Genomic DNA, 25,572 nt, shown 5'->3' on the forward strand with positions numbered 1-25,572 from the left:
AAGAGGAGAGTGTCTAATGCGGACATACTGAAAGCCATGCAGGAGTTGTCGAGCAGATTTATTTCCCTCGAGCAAAAAATAAATACCAATACAGTTGATATCGTGGTTATTAAAGAAAAGCTCAAAGGAATAAATGACCAGATGAAAACAGCTTGTGCAAATTCTAAAACTGTGTGCAGGAAGTGGCACCAGAATTGTTTTGCCTAAGGAAGCTGTCCTACTTCCACAATGGAAAAACCATGATGACTTTATTTTATTGTGCCCATCCCTTGTCTAGTGAGACAAGGTGAAGGTGTAGGTGTAGAACAAAGTGCTACAGGAAAAGCTTTGTTCCAGCTCCAATTGTTTATCTCAATAAGTCCCAGTAACCTTTAGCATAATTATGGAAAGTCTATTAATTTGCCTTATATTTTTGTTTTTTGTTTTGCTGAGTCCTGACTAAAGTTTAGCCCTTGAGACACCTTAATAGAAGGTTTTAAACTAATATTATAGTTTCTTTATTTAGACTGGGGTTATTTATGAAAGAAATTTTACATGTTAATATGAATTTAGAAAAATATACATTTTGTTATTCATTTTCTTAGTAATTTTTTCACAATGCTTTAAAAAAAATTGGTAATATTGAGCTTGGCAAGGTTAAAAGTAAGGTTATTTAGGATTTTTTGAATGCCAAGTACAAGTGTCTCAGATTACAAAGTGACAGTATGATATCTCAATTCTTTCTTCTGGTTTGGTTTGAAAACATCAGAAGGATTACAGAAAGTTATAATATGTTGTTCTAACATGGAAAACATATCTGAATAAGTCACAAGGTCAAAATGACAAAAAAAACGTATAAACTTATAAACACAAAAAAGTAATAAAACTGTCAACGTGTAAACTGATCTCTTTAAAGAGGAATGAAAGATATATTTAATTTTCATAATGTCTTATGAATCAAATCTACCGTCTTCTGTTTTTCTTAATTTTTTCTCTTATTTATTATATTATTTATTTATGTACTCATATGTGTCATTGTTTGCACACATTTGTTTTGAGCCCTTGTCTTCACCCGTTAATACGTTAATGTTTTTTCAATAAAGCATTAAAAAAAAAAAGAATGAGGAGGAAGTTGGGAAAAAAAGGTCTAAAACGGTGGTTCTATGACTCGGGCATGCGTACGTCTGAAACGGGGGAGGGGGCTCTCCAGCGCTGCAGGAGGATGTTTCTCGCGTCAGCAGACAGCGGCACAGGTGGAGCGATTATCCCGTGCGCGGTATGAACCTGTCAACGTTACAGTGGAAGTCAGTTGACCTCTCGGACAACCGCTTCTTCGTTTACTGGCTTTTTATCGAAGCGTTTCCGAAGAGAGAGAGGTTTAACCCGTGACAGAGGAGAGGGCGGAGTAGAGAGAGTCGGCCCTGCTGAACAGTCAGGCGCCAACGCTGCTGCCGCTAGCGCTTTTACCGCAGATACATTTTCAAACGCTCACACTCCAAACTGAACGGAACGCCGAGCACTTCTTCTTTCCTGTAGAGCCCAGCATGTCGTGGACAGTGTGGATGATGAAGGAGTGACTCTGGAGCCCATAAGATAAGCTCGTAGCATCTCTGAAGGAGACCACCGTGCGCATTCATACCAGTATACGGGGACAGTGACGGCATCAGCAGAATGTCTGTGCCGGTAAGTTAAAAAAAAACAAACACATCCAATTCTCCTCCAAGCAGCACCACTATTACTAAAATGCCAACTTTCAGTAGTGCTCTCACAAAAATAGCTAGCCAGTGAGTGGCGTCAACATTTGTATAATATACATAATACTGGAATTAACAGCTAGTCGTGTGTGTCAGAAATACGTCGAAATTTATTTAGGAACCCATTGACTAAAATGGTTGAAAGCAGCTATAACTGTGCAGGTGTGCTCATTCACGAAGCGGTATGGCCACATACGGGGTCTGTAGTACAAGCTATTCTCAGGCCTGGCCTGTCAACACATTTCCAGCTGGTGTGCGTGGACAAATGGACATGGGCTTTGCATTCTTTGTCTAAATTCTATTAATAGGAATACACAACATTGGCATTGTTAATCACATCTGGTAATTTTCACAGATACACACAATAAGGATAATGATAATATTGTATTTGATTTCATTGTCAGAGCTCCACATCTAGTTTTGCAGTTTACTGTTGTGCTATAACTGTCAAGCTATTAGGGTTGTCACGATACTAGAATTTCAAACTCGATACCAATACCCAGAAAGATACTCGATAGTCGATAACATTTTCTATACCAAAGGGGAAATTTTGTTTAAAAATATAGATTATAACAATACAAACAATAAAATCAACATCACTGTTTCTGTCTAGTTAATAGTTGACTTTTCTCAGCTTCAATCTGGGACTTTAAGAGAAACAAACAAGTTGGTTATCCTGTTAAATTAACACTGTCTATAAACGTAAGAGACGGGCAGGACTGTAACTGCTCCCACATTAACGTGCTTGATGACATTAATGACATAATTTGCCTTTCCCTGGTGGTTTGCCTCGTATGAAAAATGCTTACAAACGGCACAGTTACTTTTTCATTTTCGACAAAAACAGCAACACTTGCCATGTTAAGTTAGCTTTATGGTGGCGATACAAGGCAACTCAGTGTTGTGAAAGTCAACTAGCGTTCATGTGTTCAGCTACTAGTGAGGGGAGGTGCTGTGTGCCTGCCTGTCTGCAGCGGTGCTGTGTGAGGTTTTGTGTCACGGAGGAGGCGAAGATGCACTGTTGGTGTCGATGCTGTTGAAAATGAGTATCTAATCCGATAGAAAAATGTTGTATTAGTATCTGAGTTTCAATTTTTTTGACAACTCTACAAGATATATACACATGGTGATGTCCATCACAGTTTTTCAATTGTGATTTCACAATACATTCACAAGAAACTGCATATTTGCTCCTGCAGTTTTTGTTCTGCAAGCTTTTAATGCTTTTTTGAAACATGGTGTCGGTAAATGTCAGTACAGGGCTGTGTTTTATGACCTATTCAGGGCTGTAGTGGTACAAAAAACAGGTGGGCAAATTATATTTTTTGGGCAGCTCTCTTACACCGTTATAAAAAGTTTTATTCATAATTATAAATATTAATAAATATTATATTAACTAATGTAAAATATTTATTTAATAACAATTTAGTGATTTAGCTAGCTACCCTACCTAATTTATGGGGGTTGTTGATAGTTTTGAGTCTCAGCTGTAGACTCTGTATTTGACAGGATCTTTACATGGATGGCAAAAGAGGTTTGTGGTGTTTGAGCCTGTTGTGCGGGGACTGTTCTGCAGCATTATTTGCAAAGTAGTTTTCTGGTCCATGCCAGACTTTTAATACCCAGACCACTTCCATGGGAGAGAAGTATCCCCTCTTGAGCTCCTCATTTTGTCTCGGCAGGTCAGAGACCTTCCAATGTTCTGTGTCACGCTCACCCTGCTCCATGGTAGTTTGTGTTGCTATCATGCAAATTTCCTGCCTACATCTGCACCATGTGAAAAAACACAAAGCACCATGCAAAGTACGTAATATATTACCATTAAGAATGTGATTTATGTCACAAGGAAATAAACAATTGTCCATGACATGAAACAATAGAGGTTATATATATCGTCATATTGCACACCCCTATAAAGTTTATTAATCGCAGGTGTTTAGGAAATGCAGAAAATGTTATGCATCACCTTAAACCAGGGGTGTCCAACTCAATCACAGAGAGGGCCAAAATTAAATACTGTGACTACGTCGAGGGCCAAACAGGGTCAACATTTATTAAACAGGATAGACAGGATATTGGATAAAGTGCAAAAAGAAAACATATTTAGGTAGGCTAACTTCGTCTTTTGTGTGCATGTGCCAGAGCCAGATGTTTGGCATATTTTCTTGGCTGCCAGTTCATTAATGTTTATGTCACTTTAACACTGAGTCCTGACTGTGTTAAATAAATCTGTGCAATGGAAAATCTGTGCAATAGACAGTAATGCAGTGGAATTGACAGTAGAACATTGTCTTGTTGAGACTGTGCAAAACATTGTGTGCGTGTGCGTGTGCGTGTGTGGGATAGAGTGAAGGATCTGTGTGTTAAGGTATAGTCCAGGTTGGTGTCAGGGCCAGTGAGTATTTAAGAGTCTGGTGGCAGTTGGATAGAAGCTGTTCCTCAGTCTGGACATCCTGCAATTCACACTTCTGTACCTTCTACCAGGGGGCAGAGGTGTGAACAGTCTGTGTTGTGGAGTCCTTTACAATGGAGCAGGCTCTTCTCTGGACTCTGCGGTGGTAGATGTCCTGCAGAGAGGGTTGTGATGTCCTTGTGATCCTTTCAGCGGTCTTTACCACGCTCTCCAGGCGCTTGCGGTACACTGCAGTGGTGCTTCTATACCACACGGTGATGCAGCTGGTCAAGATGCTCTCATTGATGCAGCTGTAGAAGTTGCTGAGGATCTTTGGTGACATGCCGAATTTCCTCTGCCTCCTCAGGAAGTACAGCCGCTGTTGTGCTTTCTTGACCAGCTGGGGGGTGTTTAGTGTCCAGGTGAGGTCATCACTGATATAGATGCCCAGGAATTTGAAGCTGCTCGTCCTCTCCACAATGGCCGATGAGCTGATGCAGACCCAGCCACATCCGCCTGGCCTCAGCAGTAGAGTAGAAGCCGTCCAGTTTCTCCCTGTGCTGCTTTTTAGCCTCTTTGATGGTTTTTCTCAGTCTGTACTTTGCTTTTTTGTACTCCATCTTGTTCCCTGATCGAAATGAAAGAGGCCGAGCATGCAGCATCTGATGTACCTGACTGTTCATCCAGGGCTTATGGTTTGGAAACTTCCTGACTTGTAAGGTGGGCACAATGTTATCAACACAGGTGCTAATGTACCCAGTCACACATTCAGCATATACCTGTATGTTGATGGAAGAATCCTTGAGTGTTGCTGCAGCTTTAAACACATCCCAGTCTGTTATTTCACATTTCACATAATGGCCTGATACGATGATGATTTAAAAAATGAACTTGAACGTGACTGACATTCATTCTCGCTGGAGTGAACGTCACTCACGTTCACGTTCATCATATGAAAACTGATCCGTTCAGTTCATCGTTCACGATGCGGGCCAGTTAAGATAGACGTATGATATTTTATCGCGAGTTGGATATAATTGTACCATGGGCCGGAAGTGGCCAGCGGGCCTTGAGTTTGACATGTCTGCCTTAAACCATTAATAGTTGGCATAACATTTTATAGATGGAAAAATAATTACACAATTACAAAAACTAATTCAATCATTACAATAACTATTAACATTATATTTATCCACCATTTGTTCACTTTGACCTATCAGTTGTGCCTCTTGACAACTGACAAAAAATGTGACGTCTCTTTTAAGTTTTACAATTTTTTTGGAGGAAAACAAACTTTTTAGAATGAAAGTAGTACATTTATCAAAAACAGGACATTTGACATTAGATCACACTCAGTACATAAAAAGTGTTTGCTTGCTCTGGGAACTGTTGGGTTTCTATATAATATTGCAAGGTCTTGACTAGAGATGTCTTGATTAACCAGTTTTACTGTAACCACTGTTTCATAACGTCCTGGTTTCATAACCGTAGGAATTTGAAAAACTATGAAATCTAACTATGGTGGCCTGCCTTTCGCGAGTAACATAATTTGTGTCTGCAAGCCACTGAAACATTAGTTAAGAAGAGGGAACTGAAGTGAGAGGCTTATTTCCACCAATGCTGGCCGAAGAATGCCCTTTTACTTTTTCACAACTATTCAAAACTTCGCTCCCAAAACAGAACAACTTCCGTCTGTGACCCTTCACATTAGAAGTCCCAAACAGATACACTGCTTATGATGACAGGAAACACAAATTCCCGGACCAACCTTCCACAATAAGGCAACGAAAATGGCCAAACATTACACTGACTGGATATAGTTGATGATAATAATACATATTTTAGTTCAGTAGCTATATTATTAGCTATATATTGCTTGTTTTGTGTCTTTTTCCTTCTATAGTATTGATAATCGTAAAAAAAACGTGAAACCGTGATATTTCCTTTGACAATAATCGTGGCATCAAAATGTCATATCTTGACATCCCTAGTCTTGACTGACAATGTAAAGTGCCTTGAGGTAGTGTATGTTGCTATACAAATAAGTCTCAAATAAGACATGTCAATGTATTCAAATAGTAATTCAGATAAATAATGTGCATTCAAAAATAAAGGCTATTATAGAACTGAAAGCCTGATTTTAAAAACTGACAAAAGCACATGGAATATTATGCTCAATAAAGAAAAGGAAAAAGTTTGAGAATCGCTTTTGTACTTTTAGTGCATGAGAGTAAAGAAGGTTTCTCTGTACTTTGGCCTTCATGTAACATAAATCTTAACAAATGTTTTGCATAGAAATTCTAAATAAATGAAATGCACTGACAATATCTCTGAACAGAAATGTCAATTATTATACACAATTAGCTGAAACAAAATATAAGGTGCATCTTTCATTAAAAAACTGGAGGCTCTTATAGAACTGACTGCTGTATGCGAGTGCATGCAACAATGTCCGTTTCATATTGAAATCATCATCCAGCCACTATGCTGTCTAACTAAGCAAACTCACTGGTCTGACATCTGAGGTCCATATGTCTGTGGTAAAACTTACGTCGCTTACGTTGGCGTGCTGTGTTTATCGGACATTTAATAGGCTATAATTTCCGATTCCGATAAATAAATAATAATATACTATTCCTATTATCGGGCCGAAAATATATCGGGCCGATATATATCGTGTATCCCTAAATTGATCCCCTGAAGGTTATAATTTTGTTAAGAAGCTCATGAAATCATTGCTTCTCAGAGTTAGAGGAATAGATGGATCAGTAGAGCTATGACAGTGCTGAAGAGGAACCTGGGGTTGTTCTTATTTTTTTCTATTAATAATGAATAGGAGGTTATGACATTTATTTGTACAGTGCTTTGTTGTAATTTATCAGGCTTTCTTTCCAGGTTAGGTGAAAATCATCTTGGCTAGTGAAACGCCACCTCCTCTCCAGCTTCCGTTATGTCTGTTTTAAAGCATGTGTTTGAGAATTATACCATGGAGCTAATCTCCTCTGATTTACTTTCTTTTTTTTCAGCAGGGCAGACAGTGTCAAGGGTTGTTTTTAATGACGCTGCTGTACAATTAACAAAGTTATCAACTAGTGTGGGAGGGAAGTTTTGACAACTTTCCTGTATTGTAATGACACATGGATGTGAAGTAATTGTCAGAGGAATTATTTCCTTAGATTTGTTTACAAATTGAATTCCTGTCCAGAATCAGTGTAGTCAATAATTGTAAATTCAAATGTAATTTAAAAAAATGGTCAGACAGAATAGGGTTTTGGGGAAATATAAAAGATTTTCAATGTCTATGCCCTATGTCAGAACAAGATCAATAGTGTGATTTAAACAGTGAGTGGGTTTATTCACATGTTGAGTAAAACCATTTGAGTCTATTAATGAGTTACATGCTGGGCTAAGGCTCTCATTGGCAACATCTACATGAATGTTGAAATCACCTACAATGCTGACTTTATCTGTTCTAATAACTAGCTCAAATAGAAATTCAGAGAATTCAGATAAAAATTCAGAGTAAGGGGCAAGCGGACGATATGATAACTACATGAACTGGTTATTTATAGCATAATTTACTTAGTAGTACTAGTAAACATTTTTTATATGTAATGGATGATCTGAGAGCTTTGAATAACATTATTATTTCATATAGTGACATTCCTTGCAGTTGCACGACCTGACTTACTGGTTGACCCACCCCGACTTTTGCAAATTAATTAAAATTATAAAGGCTTCTACTTAAATGCTAGAATTAGCCCATAATCCTGCTATAAAGTTCATTCGGATGTCTTTGAAATAAAATAAAGACTTAAATGATAGATAAATTGTAATAATTTTATAAATTCTTAGTTTCAGCTACAAACCATTTTCACTTGGGGTCCTTTGGCTGATGCAGCATCTCAGCTATTAGCTCTCCACTTCAAATTAAACGTAGATTGAGCGAACCAGACATTTAAGAAATGCAAATTGCTTAAATAAGGTTTGTAACTAACAGCTTTAAAAGTAATGGGATTTGAAAAAATTGGATCATCTGAAGAATTTCAAACATTTAATAATTCCATATGAATTTGTTTAGAATTTATTGTCATTAAAGTAACTTTTTTGATTGCTCTCTTAGTATACACATTTGCTGGGACAGTTGCACCACCAAAAATTAAAAGCCCAAAATTTAAAGAATATTATTGTACTGAAATTGTGTCTAACTAAATAGGTTTTATAAAATAAAACAATGGATGTCAAGAATAGATGATGAAAAGGAAAGTAATGCACTCGGACATGACAATATCCATGTCATGTCATTGACCCAGGAGTTGGACGCATGTCTGTACGAGTCAGATTATCATGGAGAAGGATTCAGTGACAGAGAGGGCTTTTATCTTTTCAGCTGTGTTCTCACATTGGCTCATTCATATATTCTCCGGAGTTATTATAAGGGGGCTGGCTGGAGAAACTCCGGTAAAAGTCAGAGGGTGCTCACTCTGACATTTGTGTCCTCACATACAGATAATGTTAGATTTTCTGGAGTTCAGTTCATGTCTGAAAAGGTTATTTTTAACTAAGTTTTTGAACAGGCTTCGAGGTCTTCACGAGAATTCACTAGTAATTTAAAAGGGCTGGAATTTTTGCTAGAGTTGAATGGTCACATGATGGCACAACTCCAGCAGCTCATGAACAGCTGTTTGATTATAAAGATAGCACAGTTGTAGAGGACTTATATATATACTTCTCTGGATGGCTCTCATCTTTAGAAATGCATGCTGGCTGCCTTGTGACAAGGTGTTTCCACCTTTTGAGATGCAGATGCAAGGCTGCTGTTAACGTTGTCATTGTGGCAGAATGTACTCTGATTTTCTAAACCTGGCATTAACACACAGACCTTGCAGCTGAAGGAAGAGGCAACTTTTACCTGCTGCATCCATTTGGGCTCCCTCATTTACTTGATGCATGAGCTCTGCATCAATGCTGGCCTGGGTTGACAACCACAGTCCACAGGGATCAATAGCAGAGAAGACCCATCCCAATCACCCTTGTCACGTTTCCTCCTGTCAGTGTCATCTCCTGACATCCTAAAGGCCTGGACTGCTTCACAGAACAACACATACAAAGATCCCCCTCTGCTCAGGCCATGGACTGACTAGTTTTTAAAGGGCTTGGCTTCCTTCTGTGCGCGTTGTCGAGCAATCATACGGCCGGTTTGGAGGCAGAGATTGAGCTTTAACTATGCAAAAAAGTTCAGCAAAGTCCTGATACTCTGGGGGAACGAGAGTGAGGTCTGGAGGCACAGTTGTGGGAACTGGAGCCCTCTGAGAGGGCGCTTGAGTGGACTACAGGCAGTGAGAATGAAAAAAGGTACCCCAACAGAACAGGTGGACCAGTCAATATGGGGGTTGTACATTTTAAGCCAGGGTTGACCAAGCACTCAAGGGGCATGAGGTGAGGGAATGACCACTAATTTGATCTATTCACGGTGATTGTCCGACAGAATAAGATCAAACTGGTCAGTCTGGTGGGTGACTTGGGTCAACAACGTACCATCTGGGGCCTTAACCTTGCATGGAGCTGCACAAAATCAGGAGAATACGTCCCCTTCTCACTCAGAAGGCAGCGCAGGTTCTGGTCCAGGCTCTGGTCATCTCACACCTAGAATACTGAAACTCCCTCCTGGCTGGTCTACCTGCTAGTGCTATCCGACCTCTGCAGCTCATCCAGAATGCAGCAGCTCGACTGGTCTTTAACCTACCTAAGTTCACTCACACTACTCTGCTCCTCATCTCCCTTCACTGGTTACCAGTGGCTGCCCGCGTCCGTTTCAAGACGTTAGTACTTCTGTACCGTGCTGTGAGCGGATAGGGTCCAGTCTACATCCAGGACATGGTCAAACCTTACACCCCAGCATGCCCACTCCGCTCTGCATCTGCCAATCGGCTTGCTCCTCCCTCACTGCGAGTTAGCCACTCAATGAAAAACACGACAGTTTGCTGTCCTGGCTCCTAAATGGTGGAACGAGCTACCCATTGACATCAGGACAACAGAAAGTCTACACATCCTCTGCCGCAGACTAAAGACACATCTCATCACATCGACAACACCTTGGATATAAAAAAGTTTTATTGAGCAAGAGCGAGGAGGGGAATGGTGATCCCATGGAAAACTAGGCTGGCTTCAAATTGTATCCGGGAATGATAGAGTGAAGTAGTCGAAAAGGTGTGGCTCATCAGATTCTCTCTCACATCTGATGAGTCCACTCTTTTGGCAGAGAGGGACAGGCAGCAAGTAAATTACCTGCCATACCACAGTAAATGCCCAAGCCGGCCACCTGCCATTTAATAACTAAGCTAAGGCAGTGAAAATGATCGTATGCTAATATTGGGGTCTAGAACAGTGACAGTAAATATTGGAATTGAAAATAAAAGTTGGTCTTGGCAACAAAACGTAAATGGTCAAATAAAACATTGCCATTGAAATACTGGCACTGAAAAAAGTGTAATTGAAAAATGGAAAAAGTAATTTAATATCTCTAGCTCCATTTGGTCATTGTGGCTTATTTTATAATCAGTGACTCCAATGACTTCAAGAGATCACTGAGGACTTTAATATGTTTTTTTGGCCATGTGTTTTTTTTTTTTTTAATCCGTGATGTTTAAGGGCTGACAACAAAAAAACAACATTCCCTTTCGGATATTTTGACTATGGCGACCTACAGCATTGACAACATCCACTGTACCCCCCACTAGCCAGCTGTCTATTGATCGTACATTAAATTTGTCACATTTATGGCATACATTGATATTACAATATGAAATAACACATACTGTGAAGGATAATCTCTATCGTGGACTTGGTGAGAGTGTGGTGAGAAATGTGTTGCCAAAAGCTTCTAGTTGAGCTGCTTTGAGCAGCGGTTAAGTGGAGGCGATATCAGAGTTTCTGCTGAGTGAAGCTTTAACGAGGACATTTTTGCTGACTGCTCAGTAAGAGCATCGCACATTATTAAGATGTGTGTGTGTGTGTGTCCTGCACATGCATAACAATGAACTGTGTGAGAGGGGAAGACATAAAACGAGGGTGTATGTGTCTGTGTTGACAGAATGTTGACTTAGAGAAAATACACTGTCCATCCTTCCTGAATCCTGTCTGCCATTTTCCTGCTGAAGCAAAAGGGCTCGCCCTGCTGTCTCGCTGCTGAGCTCTGCCACACTATGCGGCACACCAAGCCGCGCCAAACACGACGTCCATGCCAGAGACATTCTGTACCAGTACCATGCTTAATTTTATTATACAACCAGAATCGTGCGTTTGGGACCAACTCCTGTTCCACCAGTAGCAATTGTCAATTCTAAGATGAAGAGAAGTTTTAATGTCATAATAACTGATATGTGTGTAGGAGGGATGTCACGATATGAAATTTTGGCACCACATTTATTGTCAGCGGAAATATCATGGTTTCACGGTTTTCACGATTATTGATACTATACAAGGAGAAAAAACACATGACAGGCAATATGTAGTTAAGAAGAAGTATTTATTCTAGTCCCACAATGGGTAAATTTGTAGTATTACAGCAAGAGTCAAGAAGACATCAGCAAGTATTAAGTTACATCAAATACTTGAGTGGAATATAAAAAAAATATAGAAATATATGTAACCAATTGGGTTTAGGCGGATTACGACTACTAGGTTCGGTGGGAGCCCAATGTATGAATGCCAAGACACAGGAGACACAGGTAGGTTTTAAATAGAATTTGTATTTGCACTTAAACCAAAAAAATCAGTAATACAAACTTTCAACAAAAATAAATATTTCTCAGTTCATTTCTATTTTCAGTTCAGTCATATATTTTCAGTTCATTCATATAATTTCAGTTCATGCATATATTTTCAGTTCATTCATATAATTTCAGTTCATGCATATAATTTCAGTTCATTAATATAATTTCAGTTGGTCCAAGGATATTCCACGTTGGAATGTAAAAGGAAAACAAAAGAGTTTACGTTCCTACCACTGGTAGTGGCAGGGAGGTTGAGTTCATATTAGTCAATTTTTGGTAGCTCGCCATCGCTGTCAGTGTTTGGGTCCCGCAACATCTGACAAAGGGTGGGGAAAAAACCTGACCTTTAAAAGGTCATGAGGAAAAACAAATAATTTGAGTTTGTTCAGTTCAAATTAATTCAAAATCTCATAAAGAAAAGTAAGGATTATAGATACAACATACAAACATTTGGCTAAGGCTAAATGTTAATTTATTAAATAAATTAACATTAACAAAGACCAAAACATTCAACCGAAATGCAAACAAATATGTCCAGGGCTATTAGGGACAAGCCTTACAGAATAAATGCATGTAAAACATACACACCAACATCATCACTAAATAAGTGATTTCCTTATGGGGGTATTGTATTGCCGTTAGCATGAAGCTAACGGAGGCAACGCTCACAGGTTAAACTTAAAACACATTATGCTAGCGGGAATCATCTATAGCAGTCATTACCAAAGTGTGGGCCGCGGCCCCCTGGTGGGCCGTGAAGCCACTGCAGGTGGGCTGTGAGAGGTCATCAGAAAATAAATAGATAAAAAAGTTTCAGATTTGTAAGTAAGCGTTGATTACCACAAAAAATGTATGATTGATTAAAAAAAAAAGTAATCATCACAGGTAATGAAAAAAAGACATGAGATTTAAATTCCACGTTCTCATTTTATCTGACCTATATAGCAGGTGTCATTTTTTTTGCTGACACACATTAACACTTGAACGCATCATTAGCAGGGGAATCATAGGTGAGGGAGAACTTTGTTGTGTGCTGGGTCGAGCAAGATGGAGCAGAGGAAAGCTGCTAATGACGAAGGGGAATCAGAAAGTCAAACTGAATCATTCAAAACTAAAAAGAGGACTCGCAGAAAGGACTCAAGTGAGTACCTGTCGTGTGTGCTGTGCGCTGCGATGCTAGCTAACAAGACCCTGGGACCATGTAAAGTGCACCGCCATTTAGAAACTAAACATGGACGATATTTATCCAAGCCTCGAGCATCTTTTTAAAAATACGCCGAGAGAGCATCGGAGCCAGCTACGCGGCAACATCACCCCTCTCATTGGGTGAGTTACAGGTGACACAATGTCACTTTAGACGATATGTGATTCAATGTCGAGAATATCGAGATAAACTGCTTGAGGTCTTAAGTATTTATAGTTGAGCATCGGAAATTATTATATTATTTTTAGATTACTTTATAATTATTTGAAACCTGGGTTACATATAGAAACATATGAATGTAATAATATAGCTAATGAACTAAAATATGAATTATTATCATCAACTATATCCAGTTCATTTTTATAGTGTAACGTTTGGCTGTTTAAAAATAATTTATGTAAACTATTTTATTTAGTTGCCTTATTGTGAAAGGTTGGTCATTGAATGTGTTTTTCCTGTCATAAGCAGTGTATCTGTTTGGGACTTTTAGTGTGAAGGGTCACCAACGGAAGTTGAGCGAAGTGTTGACTAGTTGTCATTGTCAAGCACATATTCTTCGTTTCCTCATTATACTATTACTAGAAAGTGCAAATTGAAATTGGAAAAGTTGCTTATGTTACTTGCGCAACCAGAGCCATGAGTTATATAGTGCACGTTGAATGAGGGATGTATGATGTAGAAGAATAAAAGGTCAGCAAAGGACCAAACTTAAATAAAACGGTCATTTGTCATTATATAAAATGCCAAAAGAAATTATAAGGTCAGACGACCGAACAGAAATTAAAGTCAGCATGAAGAACAGAAATTATGGTCCTAAGACCGAACAGAAATACAGTGCACAATGCATACGTCTCAAATACCGTATGAGGTCCGAAGACCATGGGGTGTGGAGTTTGGAAAATGACCAAAAGCGAAGATCTAAAAAAAGTGCATTTTGAAAATAGGAAAGTTAGCTTATTTTACGAGCACAACCAGAGCCAGTTAGAAGATAATATAGTAAACCACCACCAGTTATATGCATGACTTACTGATATCAGGGTGAATGTAATACGCTGTCTGCGGTCTGTACAGGGAGGAGAAACTATAGAGATGCTGTTTAATGATAATTTAACTGCCGGATTGGAATATAAACTGGTAAAAAGGGGTGATGACATCTTGCATTGAACTGATTCCCTGCTATGAGTCCATGAACGTAGGAGATTTAAAGTGCTGTACGTACATACAATAACAAATTAGGGCACAGACTGTGTTAACTGTGATGTCATTCCAGTGATTGGCACCTTTCATCTTTCACCTATTCATATATGTAAATTTGGCACCAAAGCACTAATATACCAGTGTTCACAGAAAAGCACGCTTGAAAAATGTCCACAGCAAAGCAAGATTGTGTGAATATGGCTTTATCGTGGAATGAAAATTTGAGTGGGAAAATAGTGATGTGGTTTCAGTGGCTGTTGAATCTGCTACCAGAGAGGACTATTTACTTATTAGGCTGCTTAGATCACATTGACTGCTGGGAAGCAGTCAATGTGCACTGATCACAACACACAGGAAGTGGAGCATTCCTTTGGCCAGACAGAGAGGAAAGTGGGATGCAAGCCAGACTCTGTGTGTGTGTGTGTGTGTGTGTGTGCGTGCGTGTGTGTGTGTGTGTGTGTGTGTGTGTGTCCCTTTACTATCTACTAGTAATGTCTAGTAGTGTCTGCTTTACTCAATTTTTCAATAGATTGTTTGAGGGTTAAAACTTGGTATTAGGTTTAGGTTAGGGTTGGGGGTAGGGTAATGGTTAGGTTAAGGTATTTAGTTTGGATGGTTAAGGTTAGGGTAAGGGGCTAGGAAATGTATTCTACGGGGAGACAACCCGTGGTGAATAGTAGTCAGATTCCTCTGCTACGAAATGAAAAATTATATTCTACGCAAGGCCTAGTGTAAGAAAACACGTCTTTTGGAACAGGAAGATTAATATACTTTGACCAAGACTACACCCGGCAGTTCTGCAGAAGCGAAAAGAATACTCTGAGGCATGTTTCAGAACAAGATACGCTTCCAGACTCTGTTCCCCGCAAAGCTACTTGTATTCTATGATGAAGAGAAACGGCTTTACCAGACGGTGAAAGAAGTGACTACCGAAGCACAGAGGACTGCCTGTCAAAGTGGTCACACCAAAAGAGAGTATGGTTGAACAACTGTCTCACTATGCCTGGGAGATGGTGAGACACTCCAGACAGCAGGGGACAGACAGGATGTGACAGAAGGGTATCAGGGAGAAACTACAGGCTTTCAGGAGACAGTCCCCAGCTTTAAGCTCTTGATATATTCAATATGCTATTGAGCGGGGACATAACTTAAAACGGAGGATGCTTTATTATTACTGTTATTATTTTTATTGTTACATCCATCCCCTTCCCCTCTCTAAATGAGAATACAAACACAGGAGGTTACGTAAGTAAGCTATTTGAAATATTTGTTTCTTTTGGGATGCTGCAGTGGGGGCCCTTCTACAGGTAAGAGAGGCTTTCATCCACAGCTAGATATTTTCTCTAGCTCATCAGGGTCATCTATGAGAGACCCCTACCTTGGAATCACATTTATGTTTTTCTAAGTGTTCTATTCTTGTTTTTTCTGAGATTAGATCTATTATGTCTTATTTTCTTATTTCAAAAACATACAAACTTTTAAGTACAAATGGTTAGTGGCAATGTAAAAATTCTCTTCTTTAATGTAAATGGGGCAGTTGACAAGCCCATATAGTATATTTACAGGAAACCTAAGTGATTAAGAACATGAAAAACTAAACTCTTCTTCTTCTCCTATAAGTCTGGACGAAGGAGAGGAGTTGCTACTCTTATCTCACTCCCTGGCAGTGGTGGGAAGTAACGAAGTACAAATACCTCGTTACTGTACTTAAGTAGATTTTTCACATATCTGTACTTTACTTGAGTATTTATTTTCCTGACGACTTTTTACTTTTACTAGCTACATTTGAACACAAATTTCTGTACTTTCTACTCCTTATTTTCTCAAAACTGGCTCGTTACTTGAGCGGCGGCGGTTGGAGCAACGCAAGCTTTTACGCGCGGCGCACCTCTCTCTCGCTCACTCGCGTGCCCCCTGCTTTGGGAGATGCGCAGGCCCGGCGGCGTGTTTGCAGTCAGGGGGGCAGCACGAGAGCCTAAGCATCCGGAGGTTGGTCGGGCTGCCTTGGTTGACCGGGGTCGAGCAGGCTGTACCGGTAATGATCCTTCCGCAGGTTCACCTTCAGAAACCTTGTTACGACTTTTACTTCCTCTAGATAGTCAAGTTTGATCGTCTTCTCGGCGCTCCGCCAGGGCCGTTACCGACTCTGGCAGGGCCGATCCGAGGACCTCACTAAACCATCCAATGGGTAGTAGCGATGTGTGTACAAAGGGCAGGGACTTAATCAACGCGAGCACGTTCCCATTCCATTTATTCCCTTTAGAATTATCCAGGTGCTCATGCAGGAGCTCGGTTCAGTGCAGTCTTTATTATTCTGTCTGAAATTTGGCCTGCAGCAAAGCTAGACTGTGTCCAGTGATTTTTTTCTTCTCTGTACTAGCACTGTGCAGGTTGTTAACAAAAGAGGAAAACTATCCTATTTTGTGTGCCTAGAACTTGTTTCCTTTTGCTGAGTTATCATAAGGGGCATTGTGTATCATTCCTGCTACTGATTAGAAAGTGAAAGGTCCATGTTACATTTTTGTGTGGTTATTCTCTGGTCTATTAGTGTTCTTAGGCAGACACAAGAGGCACTTGTTTATTCTGTTGTGTGGTTCTTTGTTGTCCCTAGAAGTTCAGATGCACTAGTCCATTACTATTTGTGACACAGCATCTGGGGTTCAAAATTTGTAAAATTATACAGTATATGTATATTTTTGTTATAATTTTTTATATATAATAAAAAATTTAACAAATAATTTTTTGTTAAAGTCAGTTGAAATAAAGCCTGAAGAGAACATTTTTTGGTTGTTTTGTGTCTGTATAGGCCTACTATAAAAAGCACTTTGCATTTTTAATTTGTTACTTTGATACTTAAGTACATGTAATATTAGCTACTTTAAATTTTCTTACGGGTGACTTTAACTTTTACCGGAGTCACTTTCAGGTAAGATATCTGTACTTTTACTCAAGTATGGCTTTCAAGTTTATACACCACTGCCCCCTGGAAGTGACATCAGTTTCTTCCGGAAAATTATCAAAATCTTGGTTACGGAAAGGAAAGGAAAGTCTGCTGATTTGTGGGGGGGACTTAGATATACATTTACATCTTGAGCTTGATTCATCTAATAGGAAAACAAGTGATACAAGGCTCTACAAAAGGAAGTCAACACACTTTTTGAAGAGGTTGTCTAATTGATATATGGAGAGACCTTTCGACTAATAGAAGGCTCTCCATTCTCGAGAATAGAAAATGTTCTAACATTTGGAAAAAATATAGATAAAATATACACGTGGTATTGGTACAATAGATTTAAGTGAGCTAAGTGAGATTTAATTACTGCTTATTGATAACGGAGAGGTCTCCCCTCCCATTTTGTGGGATGTTTTGAAGGCTGTATTAAGAGGGGAAATTATAGCTATAACTTTGCATAAGAAAAAGTTAAGGAATAACAAATTTGAGGACCTACAGAATAAATTAAAAGAATTAGAGAGAAAATACAAGCAGACATTGGCACAGGATACATTGAAATCAGGAATACTAGGAATGAATTTAACAATTTAGCCATACAGGAAATCAAGAACAACTTTATGTTCCTTAAACAGAGACACTATGAAAGTGGATTAAAATCTATGAAAGTATTGGCATGGAAACTGAAAAAGAAGATAGTAGAAAGGCTTAGTTAGTAGGCTCAAGTTAAGTAAATCACCAGGATCAGATGGTTATACGGCAGAATGGTTTAAAGAATTTAAAGATTAGTTAACACCTATTATACTCCCTACATTCAATTGGGGTCTAAAAAAGGCACAGACACCTCCCAGCTGGAAGAAGACCATAATCCCTGCAATACTAAAAGGCAAAGACAAAATGGAATGTGAGTCATTTAGACCAATATCTGTTCTTAATGTGGACTATATAGATTATTTACTTCCATCATGGCCAAATGGTTAGAAGAGTTCCTACCAAAACTGAAATTAAAGCAATAGCGATTTGGTAAACTAGGACTTTCTCTACCAAGTTCTTTGTAGATTTGGTTTACATTAAATAATTATCAAAACTATACAGTACGGCACTATACAATAAGCCCGCGGCTAGAATTAAAGTAAATGGACATCTATCAAATAGCATCTCTCTAGAAAGGGTATCTCAGGGGCTGTTTGTGGTCACCGTTACTATTTGGAACCATTAGCTCAATATATAAGACAAAATTATAAATAAAGGGAATTACTGTTCAAGGGACAGAACACAAATTGGATTGTTACGCAATTGACATTTTGATCTTTCTAGGGCAACCAACTAACTCTCTACCTAACTTGATGCAATCATTTGAGCAATATGGTCAACTAGCAGGATACAAATTTAACATAGGAAAAACACAACTGCTTTCATACAACTATAGTCCACCAGAGGAATTTAAAAATAGGAACCCCTTGGCATGAACCCCCTTAGAATTTCAAATATCTGGGCATCATAATCCCAAAAGATCTTGCAGAACTACTGAAATGCAACTATTCACCTACTAATACAAAAATTAGGAAGGACATAGTGAGATGGAACTTAAGTCACAGCTCAAGAATTGAATCTATAAAAATGAACATCTTGCCAAGATTGCTATATATATTTCAGACACTGCTGGTAGATGTTGACCAAAAACAACTTAACGAATGGGACAAAATATTATCAAGGTAAATATGGCAGGGTAAAAGGCCTAGAACCCGTCTTAAGACCTTACAATTAGCAAAGGAAAAGGGGGGATGGGGCCTACCGTCCCTTAAAGATTATTATTTAGCAGCACAACTGAGACATATAATATGTGGGTGCAACCCCTCATATGATGCCCAATGGAAAAACATGGAGGATAGGATACTCTCCATTCTCAAAAAGCAATTTACCTAAATTTACTCTTAAAATATAGAAAACAATTATAACAGAATATAATTTAAAGCAAGATGTTGCTATCCTTGTTGCTGTCCATGTTGCAGATGACATGGAATTTACGCCAAATAAATTAAATATTAGATTTAGGGTACTTTGTAACTTAAGGAAGGAGTGAACACTGTTCAGTTTTAAAATGTTTTTAAAAGTTCTCGTTAAAAAAACAAGACTTCTTTCGAAACCTGCAGTTGCAACACTTTGTTAACAGAAAGGTGAAGAATGTAACAGAGCCAAGCAGAGGTTTAATAGGATTGTTCAGTAAAGCATGTAACTATTAATACTGTTAGTAGAATCATCTCATACTTATATAAAGGGTTATCCAATCTTAAAAAACACTCAACTTTGTATATTAAAACAAAATGGGAGAAGGAAGGAAGGATAATCATATCCGAGGAAAAATGGAGAACAGTGTGGATATACCAATGGAAGTGTACCAGTTCACAAAACTGGAGGGAGCTTGGCTGGAAAAGCTTTATAAGGTACTTTATAATGCCCTTTCAGATATCATATTATGACGGTAACTCCCCAGTTTGCTGTAAGAGCTGTGGAAACTTAAATACCAACCATTACCATGTTTTCTGGGATTGCCCTGTCATTAAAGATTTTTGGAGAATAATACTGTGGAGGTGTGGGGACTGGGAGAGCCCCTTCACCTGCACCACAGAGGATCAATCAGCACAGGTGAGAGCTGTTAGCTGATTGATCCTCACATTTAAAAGGCAGCGACTGAGCTGCCTCACAGGAGAACACTCGGAGAGACTCAGAGACACGCACAGGAGAGACACTAGTGCTGAGCTACAACGCTAACACGCCAGCAGAAATTGTTGGCCTCTTTATGTTGAGTTTTAAGTTTATGTTTGCACCTGGTCTCTGAATAAAGATGCTACAACCTGAATGGTTTGTCTCCCGGTGCTGTGGTGAGAGCCCTGTGGCATGGTCTACTGCCACAAAAACATAACGCCTTACAAGATATTTTCAGATGTCGCGTGCTCTTGGACAGTAAGACCATATATTTTGGACTCCTACCTGAAGAATGACCGAAAAAGACAAATATTTATTAAATATATTGTTGGTCGCTGGAAAAGAGGACTCTTACAAGGAAATGGTTATCACAGGAGAACCTGACTTTAAATGCATGGATGGACATTACAATGGACATTTACAAAATGGAGACCATAACAGCATACATAAACCATAGAGTGGAATTATTTTTGTCACGCTGGGACAACTGGGTTAACTATGTAATGCCCCCATAGACCAGATTATGACACAGAAAACAGAGGAAGGGAAAGAAAAATGAACAGAAATTACAGCAAAACATAACAAAGACTCACAATAATCAAGGTAATGGTAAAGAAAACACTGTTGCATCTTTGACTTGGTGTTGGCATTGAAATCATTTGAAGTGTTTGTGAGGAAACATAAATGTTAAATAGACTATTGTGATTGACTATTGAGTAGTATGTATAGCCTTAACAGCTCAGGCCTGTGTGTATGAATCCTTATGTTTTGAAAATCTATCTGTAACCCACTAATCTAAATATGTTGACACATCATCAATCAGGCTCCAGTGAGGGCAAAAGGTCACCTTTGCAGCTTGATTCTTGTGCAATTTTTGTGAAGCTGACAGGCACCAAGAATGTAGTTCCCAAACTTATGCAGAGCTGATCTTTTCTATTGTGTTGTCTGAAAATTCTGATATTCCAACAGCATGCAGGGTGTGTTGCTGGTCTATATTAAGGCTGAATGCTAATTAGCCTACTCTACTTCTGGTGGCCTATAAAACACACTAGAGCCTCTGAAGAACTTTGAGGGACTGATCTGTCCTCATGCTTTCCCTCTTCAATATGATGATATACATGGATCTGTGTATGAACTGAAGTTAGACTTTCAGCACAGTGCTGTAGCTAGGCTTTATGGGCTGGGATGAAAACGTGATGAGCTTTCAGATAGACTGTGACATTCAAACCATGACTGATTGGAATTAAAGGCCCAAAGTGTGACAAGAAAACATTCCTCTCACGATCACACTACCAACAGCAGCCTGGACTGTTGACAAAAGGCATGTTGACTCCATGTATTCATGCTGTTGACTCCAGACTCTGGCTCTACCATCTGCAGCCTCAGCACAAATCCACATTCATCAGACCAGGCTACGTTTTTCAGTCTTTATCTGACCTGGGTTGGTGAGTCTGTGTCATGCAGCCTCAGATTCTGTAAATGGAAATAAACTGTACTGTAAAGCACTTTGAATGGTCATCAAGACTAGAAAAGGGCTGTACAAATATATAAATACAGACCATTTACCATTGATCTCTGCCGTTAAATCATCCACCTCAAGATTGGATGAGATGATCAATCTGAAAAGCTTTGCTCACCACAGTTGTAAGAGTGGTTATATGAGTAACTGTTGACTTTCAGTCAGTTCCAACCATTGCGACTATTCTCCTCTGACTTCTCTCATCAACACAGAACTACTGCTCACTGGAGTTTTCTGTTTTTGGCGTTTGGAAACTGGGAGTAAAAACGTCTGGTCAACAGTTTCACAAATACACAAACATAATATCACAGTCAAAGTCACTGAGATCACATGTTGCCATTCTGTCTGATGTGAACATTAACTGGTGATTCCTGTCTGTATCTGCATGATTTTATACTCTTCACTGCTGCCAAATGCTTTTCTGATTAGATAATGGCATCATTAAACAGGTGTATCTGTGTATGCTGAGTTTATCTGTCATTTTGTACATTTGTACAGTTTTCGTGCCCATATTTAATTTCGATAATTTTGAAGGAGACTGTCCAGGGGACGGTTGCTGATATATTTATTGCTGGTATAAATCCTTATGTATTCTTGTGTTAAATGTAGCTAATTCAAGTCATGGTGTCCCAATAAACAGTCAGTGTAATGTTGATAAATGCAGTGAATATATGTTACAGTAAACCTGTGTCTTGTCCATCATGTCAGCTGAATATATTTCAAATGAACCAGAGTGTCAGTGTTGGAAACATGAAAAGTGTGTGTGCTTTGTTAGTTCCTACCTGGTTGCATATATTGTACCATTTGTGTGTGTTTGTCTGGACATGCAGGTAAAAGCATGTGCTCAACCTGTGTTTTGTGTGAAGACGTGTGTGCTGTGAAACTGCAAGTGTGTGTGCATTTGTTTGTCCTTATATATCTCAGCAGATCTAGAGCAGTCTGGACTGACTCAGTGGTCCTTCAGACTTGGTTGCCGTAGTAATTCCTGTGTGTGTTTGGGTGTACCATTTTGAGCATAGACCTTACGCAATGAGGACATTTTTGGAAAGTGAGGACATTTTGGCCGGTCATCTCTTTTTCAAAGGGTTGTTTGAGGGTTAAGACTTTGGGGCTAGGGTTATAATTAGGTTAAGGTTTGGGTAAGGTTAGGGTTGGATATTTTGTTGTGATGGTTAAGGTTAGGGTAAGGGGCTGGCAAATGCATTATGCCTATGAGTGTCCTTACTAAGATAGCAGTACAAGTGTGTATGTGTGTGAAAAAGTGGGGTAAAGGCCAGATATCAGATTATATATGAAATGAAGGTGAGGCTTCCTTAAACTTATGTATGTTGACACTATGAATTAATATATTGTAGATCATAAAAACAAAAATGCTTGTTTCTCTCAAATTTTAAACTAAAATTATTTCAAATCCGTGTTAAAGAGCACTTCACCTTTGCCAAGATAATCCCTTGCCTTCCAGGTGGATGCAATGGATGATTTCAGCAAAGATGAAGTGCTAACTAATTCAGACTTTAATAAATTTGTGAACAAAATTTGAGAGAAATATTCCTTTAATGTGCACAGAAGAAAACTTAGATCTTTGATTTTAACTCATGAAATATGAGAGTGAAAATAAGTGTTGGGTTTATATTTTTGTTGAGTGTACTTGAACTGACAACAAAGTAGGAGGGCCCAGGTAATATGTACTTATTTAGAAACACCAGGGGTCTCATTTATAAAACAGTGCGTGGGATTCCTACTAAAAGTGTACGTGCGCACAAAAGCCGGAAATGGCGTACGCAAAAGAAAATTCCGATTTATAAAACCGTGCGCACGCACACCTGAACGCAATGTTCACTTTATAAATCACAGTCCACCTGGAAACGTTCGTACTTGGATCTGCCTTCAAGTCCGCCCTCCACACGCCCACTTTCAACCATAAATGATCAATACAAAGCACGTCATGAATATTAAATTATGCTGCTGACCAATGGGTTTCCACCGTGAGTCCTGACAGAGTCACGGCATCAAGTGATGAGAAGAGGAAGCGAAACTTTCTGACACTGACATTGAGGTGCTTGTTAGTGAGGTGGAGGTGAAGGGACAGCAGTGATGTCACAAATAAAGAAAATACACTGATACGCTGCTGCTGCTGTGGATAATACAATGTGTGAGAGTGAGTACGATAGAAAGAACGGAGCCTGAAATAAAAAATAAAAAAATTCAAAGGTGGAGGCAAAAAAAAAAAACACCCTCTCAGAATTTGAGGGAACTTGTTGTATTGTCTGTTCGTATTTTAATCATCCAAAACTGCAGGATTATTAAATTCAGAGACAGCTGTGTTGTCCCCAATCTATAGAATCTAACAGAATTATCATTATATGCTCGTGTTTGTACTGGGATGGTTCGGTTCCGTCGGTTGATCTGTGTGATACTGGACTCAGCTCAGCACAAAGATCACAGATCACAGAACTATAGAATCTATATCAGCTGATCAGACATCGCTGAACCCTCGTTTCCTCCTCGTCCTTCCATTCGCGTGCATCCATCACGCAGAATCACGCACCAGTGTCAGCAGTATTTATTTATTTAGAGCATCCGGACCGATTCCCTCACATCAGTGGATCCTCACCTCCACTCTGGGATATTATTTGGAAAGTTTCTTCATTTCTTGTCAGTGATCTCCAGTGCGCCTGATGGCACAGTCACGTTCACTGCAGTGATTTGATGATACACGCACAGTGTTAGAAGATAACATTAAAAACTGTGAATGACTCGGCTCTGTAACTCCGCTGTTAAATGGAATCTGAACGTAATTTGTTGTAAGTTGTTATAAATATTTTTCAATGAAAAGGTTCGTGTGGAACAGATATGTCGCGGGAGCACAACTAAAGCTGTTGGTTTTAATGTAAATGAGGAAGTGGATCAATAATCTGTCTTCAGCTCACCACCTCACGTCTGCATCGCCACTTTCCCGTCTCCAAAACGTTCGTACGCATGGGTCAGACCACGTCAAGTTTGGTTTTATAAAACCCAACGTTTGCGTGAGAAATGGCCTAAGTACTTTTCAGGCCCCGTTTTGTGCATATGCAACGGTTATAAATTAGACCCCAGATGATTAAAATATGAATGACATTTTATAACGAATCAGTGTAAGAAAACCACCGAAGCTAAAGACGAGGGTGTGCTAATTGCAGGTGGGCATCTTTGCTAAATATATCAGTATTAATACATGTGTGAACTAATATCCAAGTAAGGCTCATTAATCGAGCTAATACACGCTAAAAACTAATACCTTGTCTCAACAAAGAAAATTAACGCAACAGTTTGCGTTGATCTTTTTGAGTCACGGTAACTTATTCAGAAATTACCTTCAACCAACAACCAACATTGAGTTAGGTCAATTAGCTTTTCCTCTGCAATGAAAGGTATTTTTAATTTCTACTTAGTTAAGAATTGTTACAATGAACACAAACATTTAAGTTGAATACTGCTTCAAATTAAGTTGTTCCAACTACTTTTTCCAAATTATTGAAAGGATTTTTTAAGTCTTTTTCTCTTAATTTTAATAATTATGAACACAAGTTTTTAAGTTGACAACCATTTAAAAATTCTATTTGCTCCAATTAGATTTTCTTCAGTAGTTTTTAGCTTTTTAACAGTATTTGTTCTTGTAGCTTTGAAGAAATCTATTAATTCACAACAAAATTGTTTTGCAATTAACTTTTTTTTATTTTCACCTGCAGTTATGTTCAAAACTCTGAACATATGTAAAAGTCCACTCAACATATCAAAATAGTGTTTTGAGATTTGGCACTTTGGCACTGGTTTCAGTCCATCGAGATCAAGGAACAGTTTCTGAGACACAAAGAATATAGATTAAGTTCCTTTGGTTCCCTCAACCACGATGGTTGCTGTCTTGTGGTGAGATCCAGGGGTTAACTGCTGATCATCGATGATGGCAAATTTCATCACATGTCTATCAAGGCTTGCCTCAAACTCTTCGGTGTACTGGAAAGCAAATGAAAAGATATGTTAGCATGTTCAAGATGAACATGCTAACGTATCTAATGAACTGGATGATTACTGCAGACTTTTTACACTGTCACTCTTA

The 25,572-nt window shown here is 38.9% G+C and overlaps 1 protein-coding gene and 1 long non-coding RNA gene across 2 annotated transcripts in view; one reads left to right on the forward strand and one right to left on the reverse strand.

Moving 5' to 3' along the window:
• The window catches only part of LOC117762764, a 29,555-nt gene extending 7,843 nt beyond the window's left edge, over positions 1-21,712 (reverse strand). The window contains exons 1-2 of the long non-coding RNA XR_004614067.1: positions 21,702-21,712; positions 9,787-9,792 (exon numbers count right to left, since the gene is read on the reverse strand). This is a non-coding gene — a long non-coding RNA (uncharacterized LOC117762764). The remainder of the gene's footprint in view (positions 1-9,786; positions 9,793-21,701) is intronic.
• bcar1 (BCAR1 scaffold protein, Cas family member) overlaps positions 1,159-25,572 on the forward strand; it is a 105,885-nt gene continuing 81,471 nt past the window's right edge. The window contains exon 1 of the mRNA XM_034587332.1: positions 1,159-1,662. Coding sequence (XP_034443223.1) covers positions 1,651-1,662 — 12 coding nt within the window. The 5' untranslated portion in view covers positions 1,159-1,650. The remainder of the gene's footprint in view (positions 1,663-25,572) is intronic.

This window comes from Hippoglossus hippoglossus, chromosome 6 (assembly GCF_009819705.1).
Source record: "Hippoglossus hippoglossus isolate fHipHip1 chromosome 6, fHipHip1.pri, whole genome shotgun sequence".
NCBI lineage: Eukaryota > Metazoa > Chordata > Actinopteri > Pleuronectiformes > Pleuronectidae > Hippoglossus > Hippoglossus hippoglossus.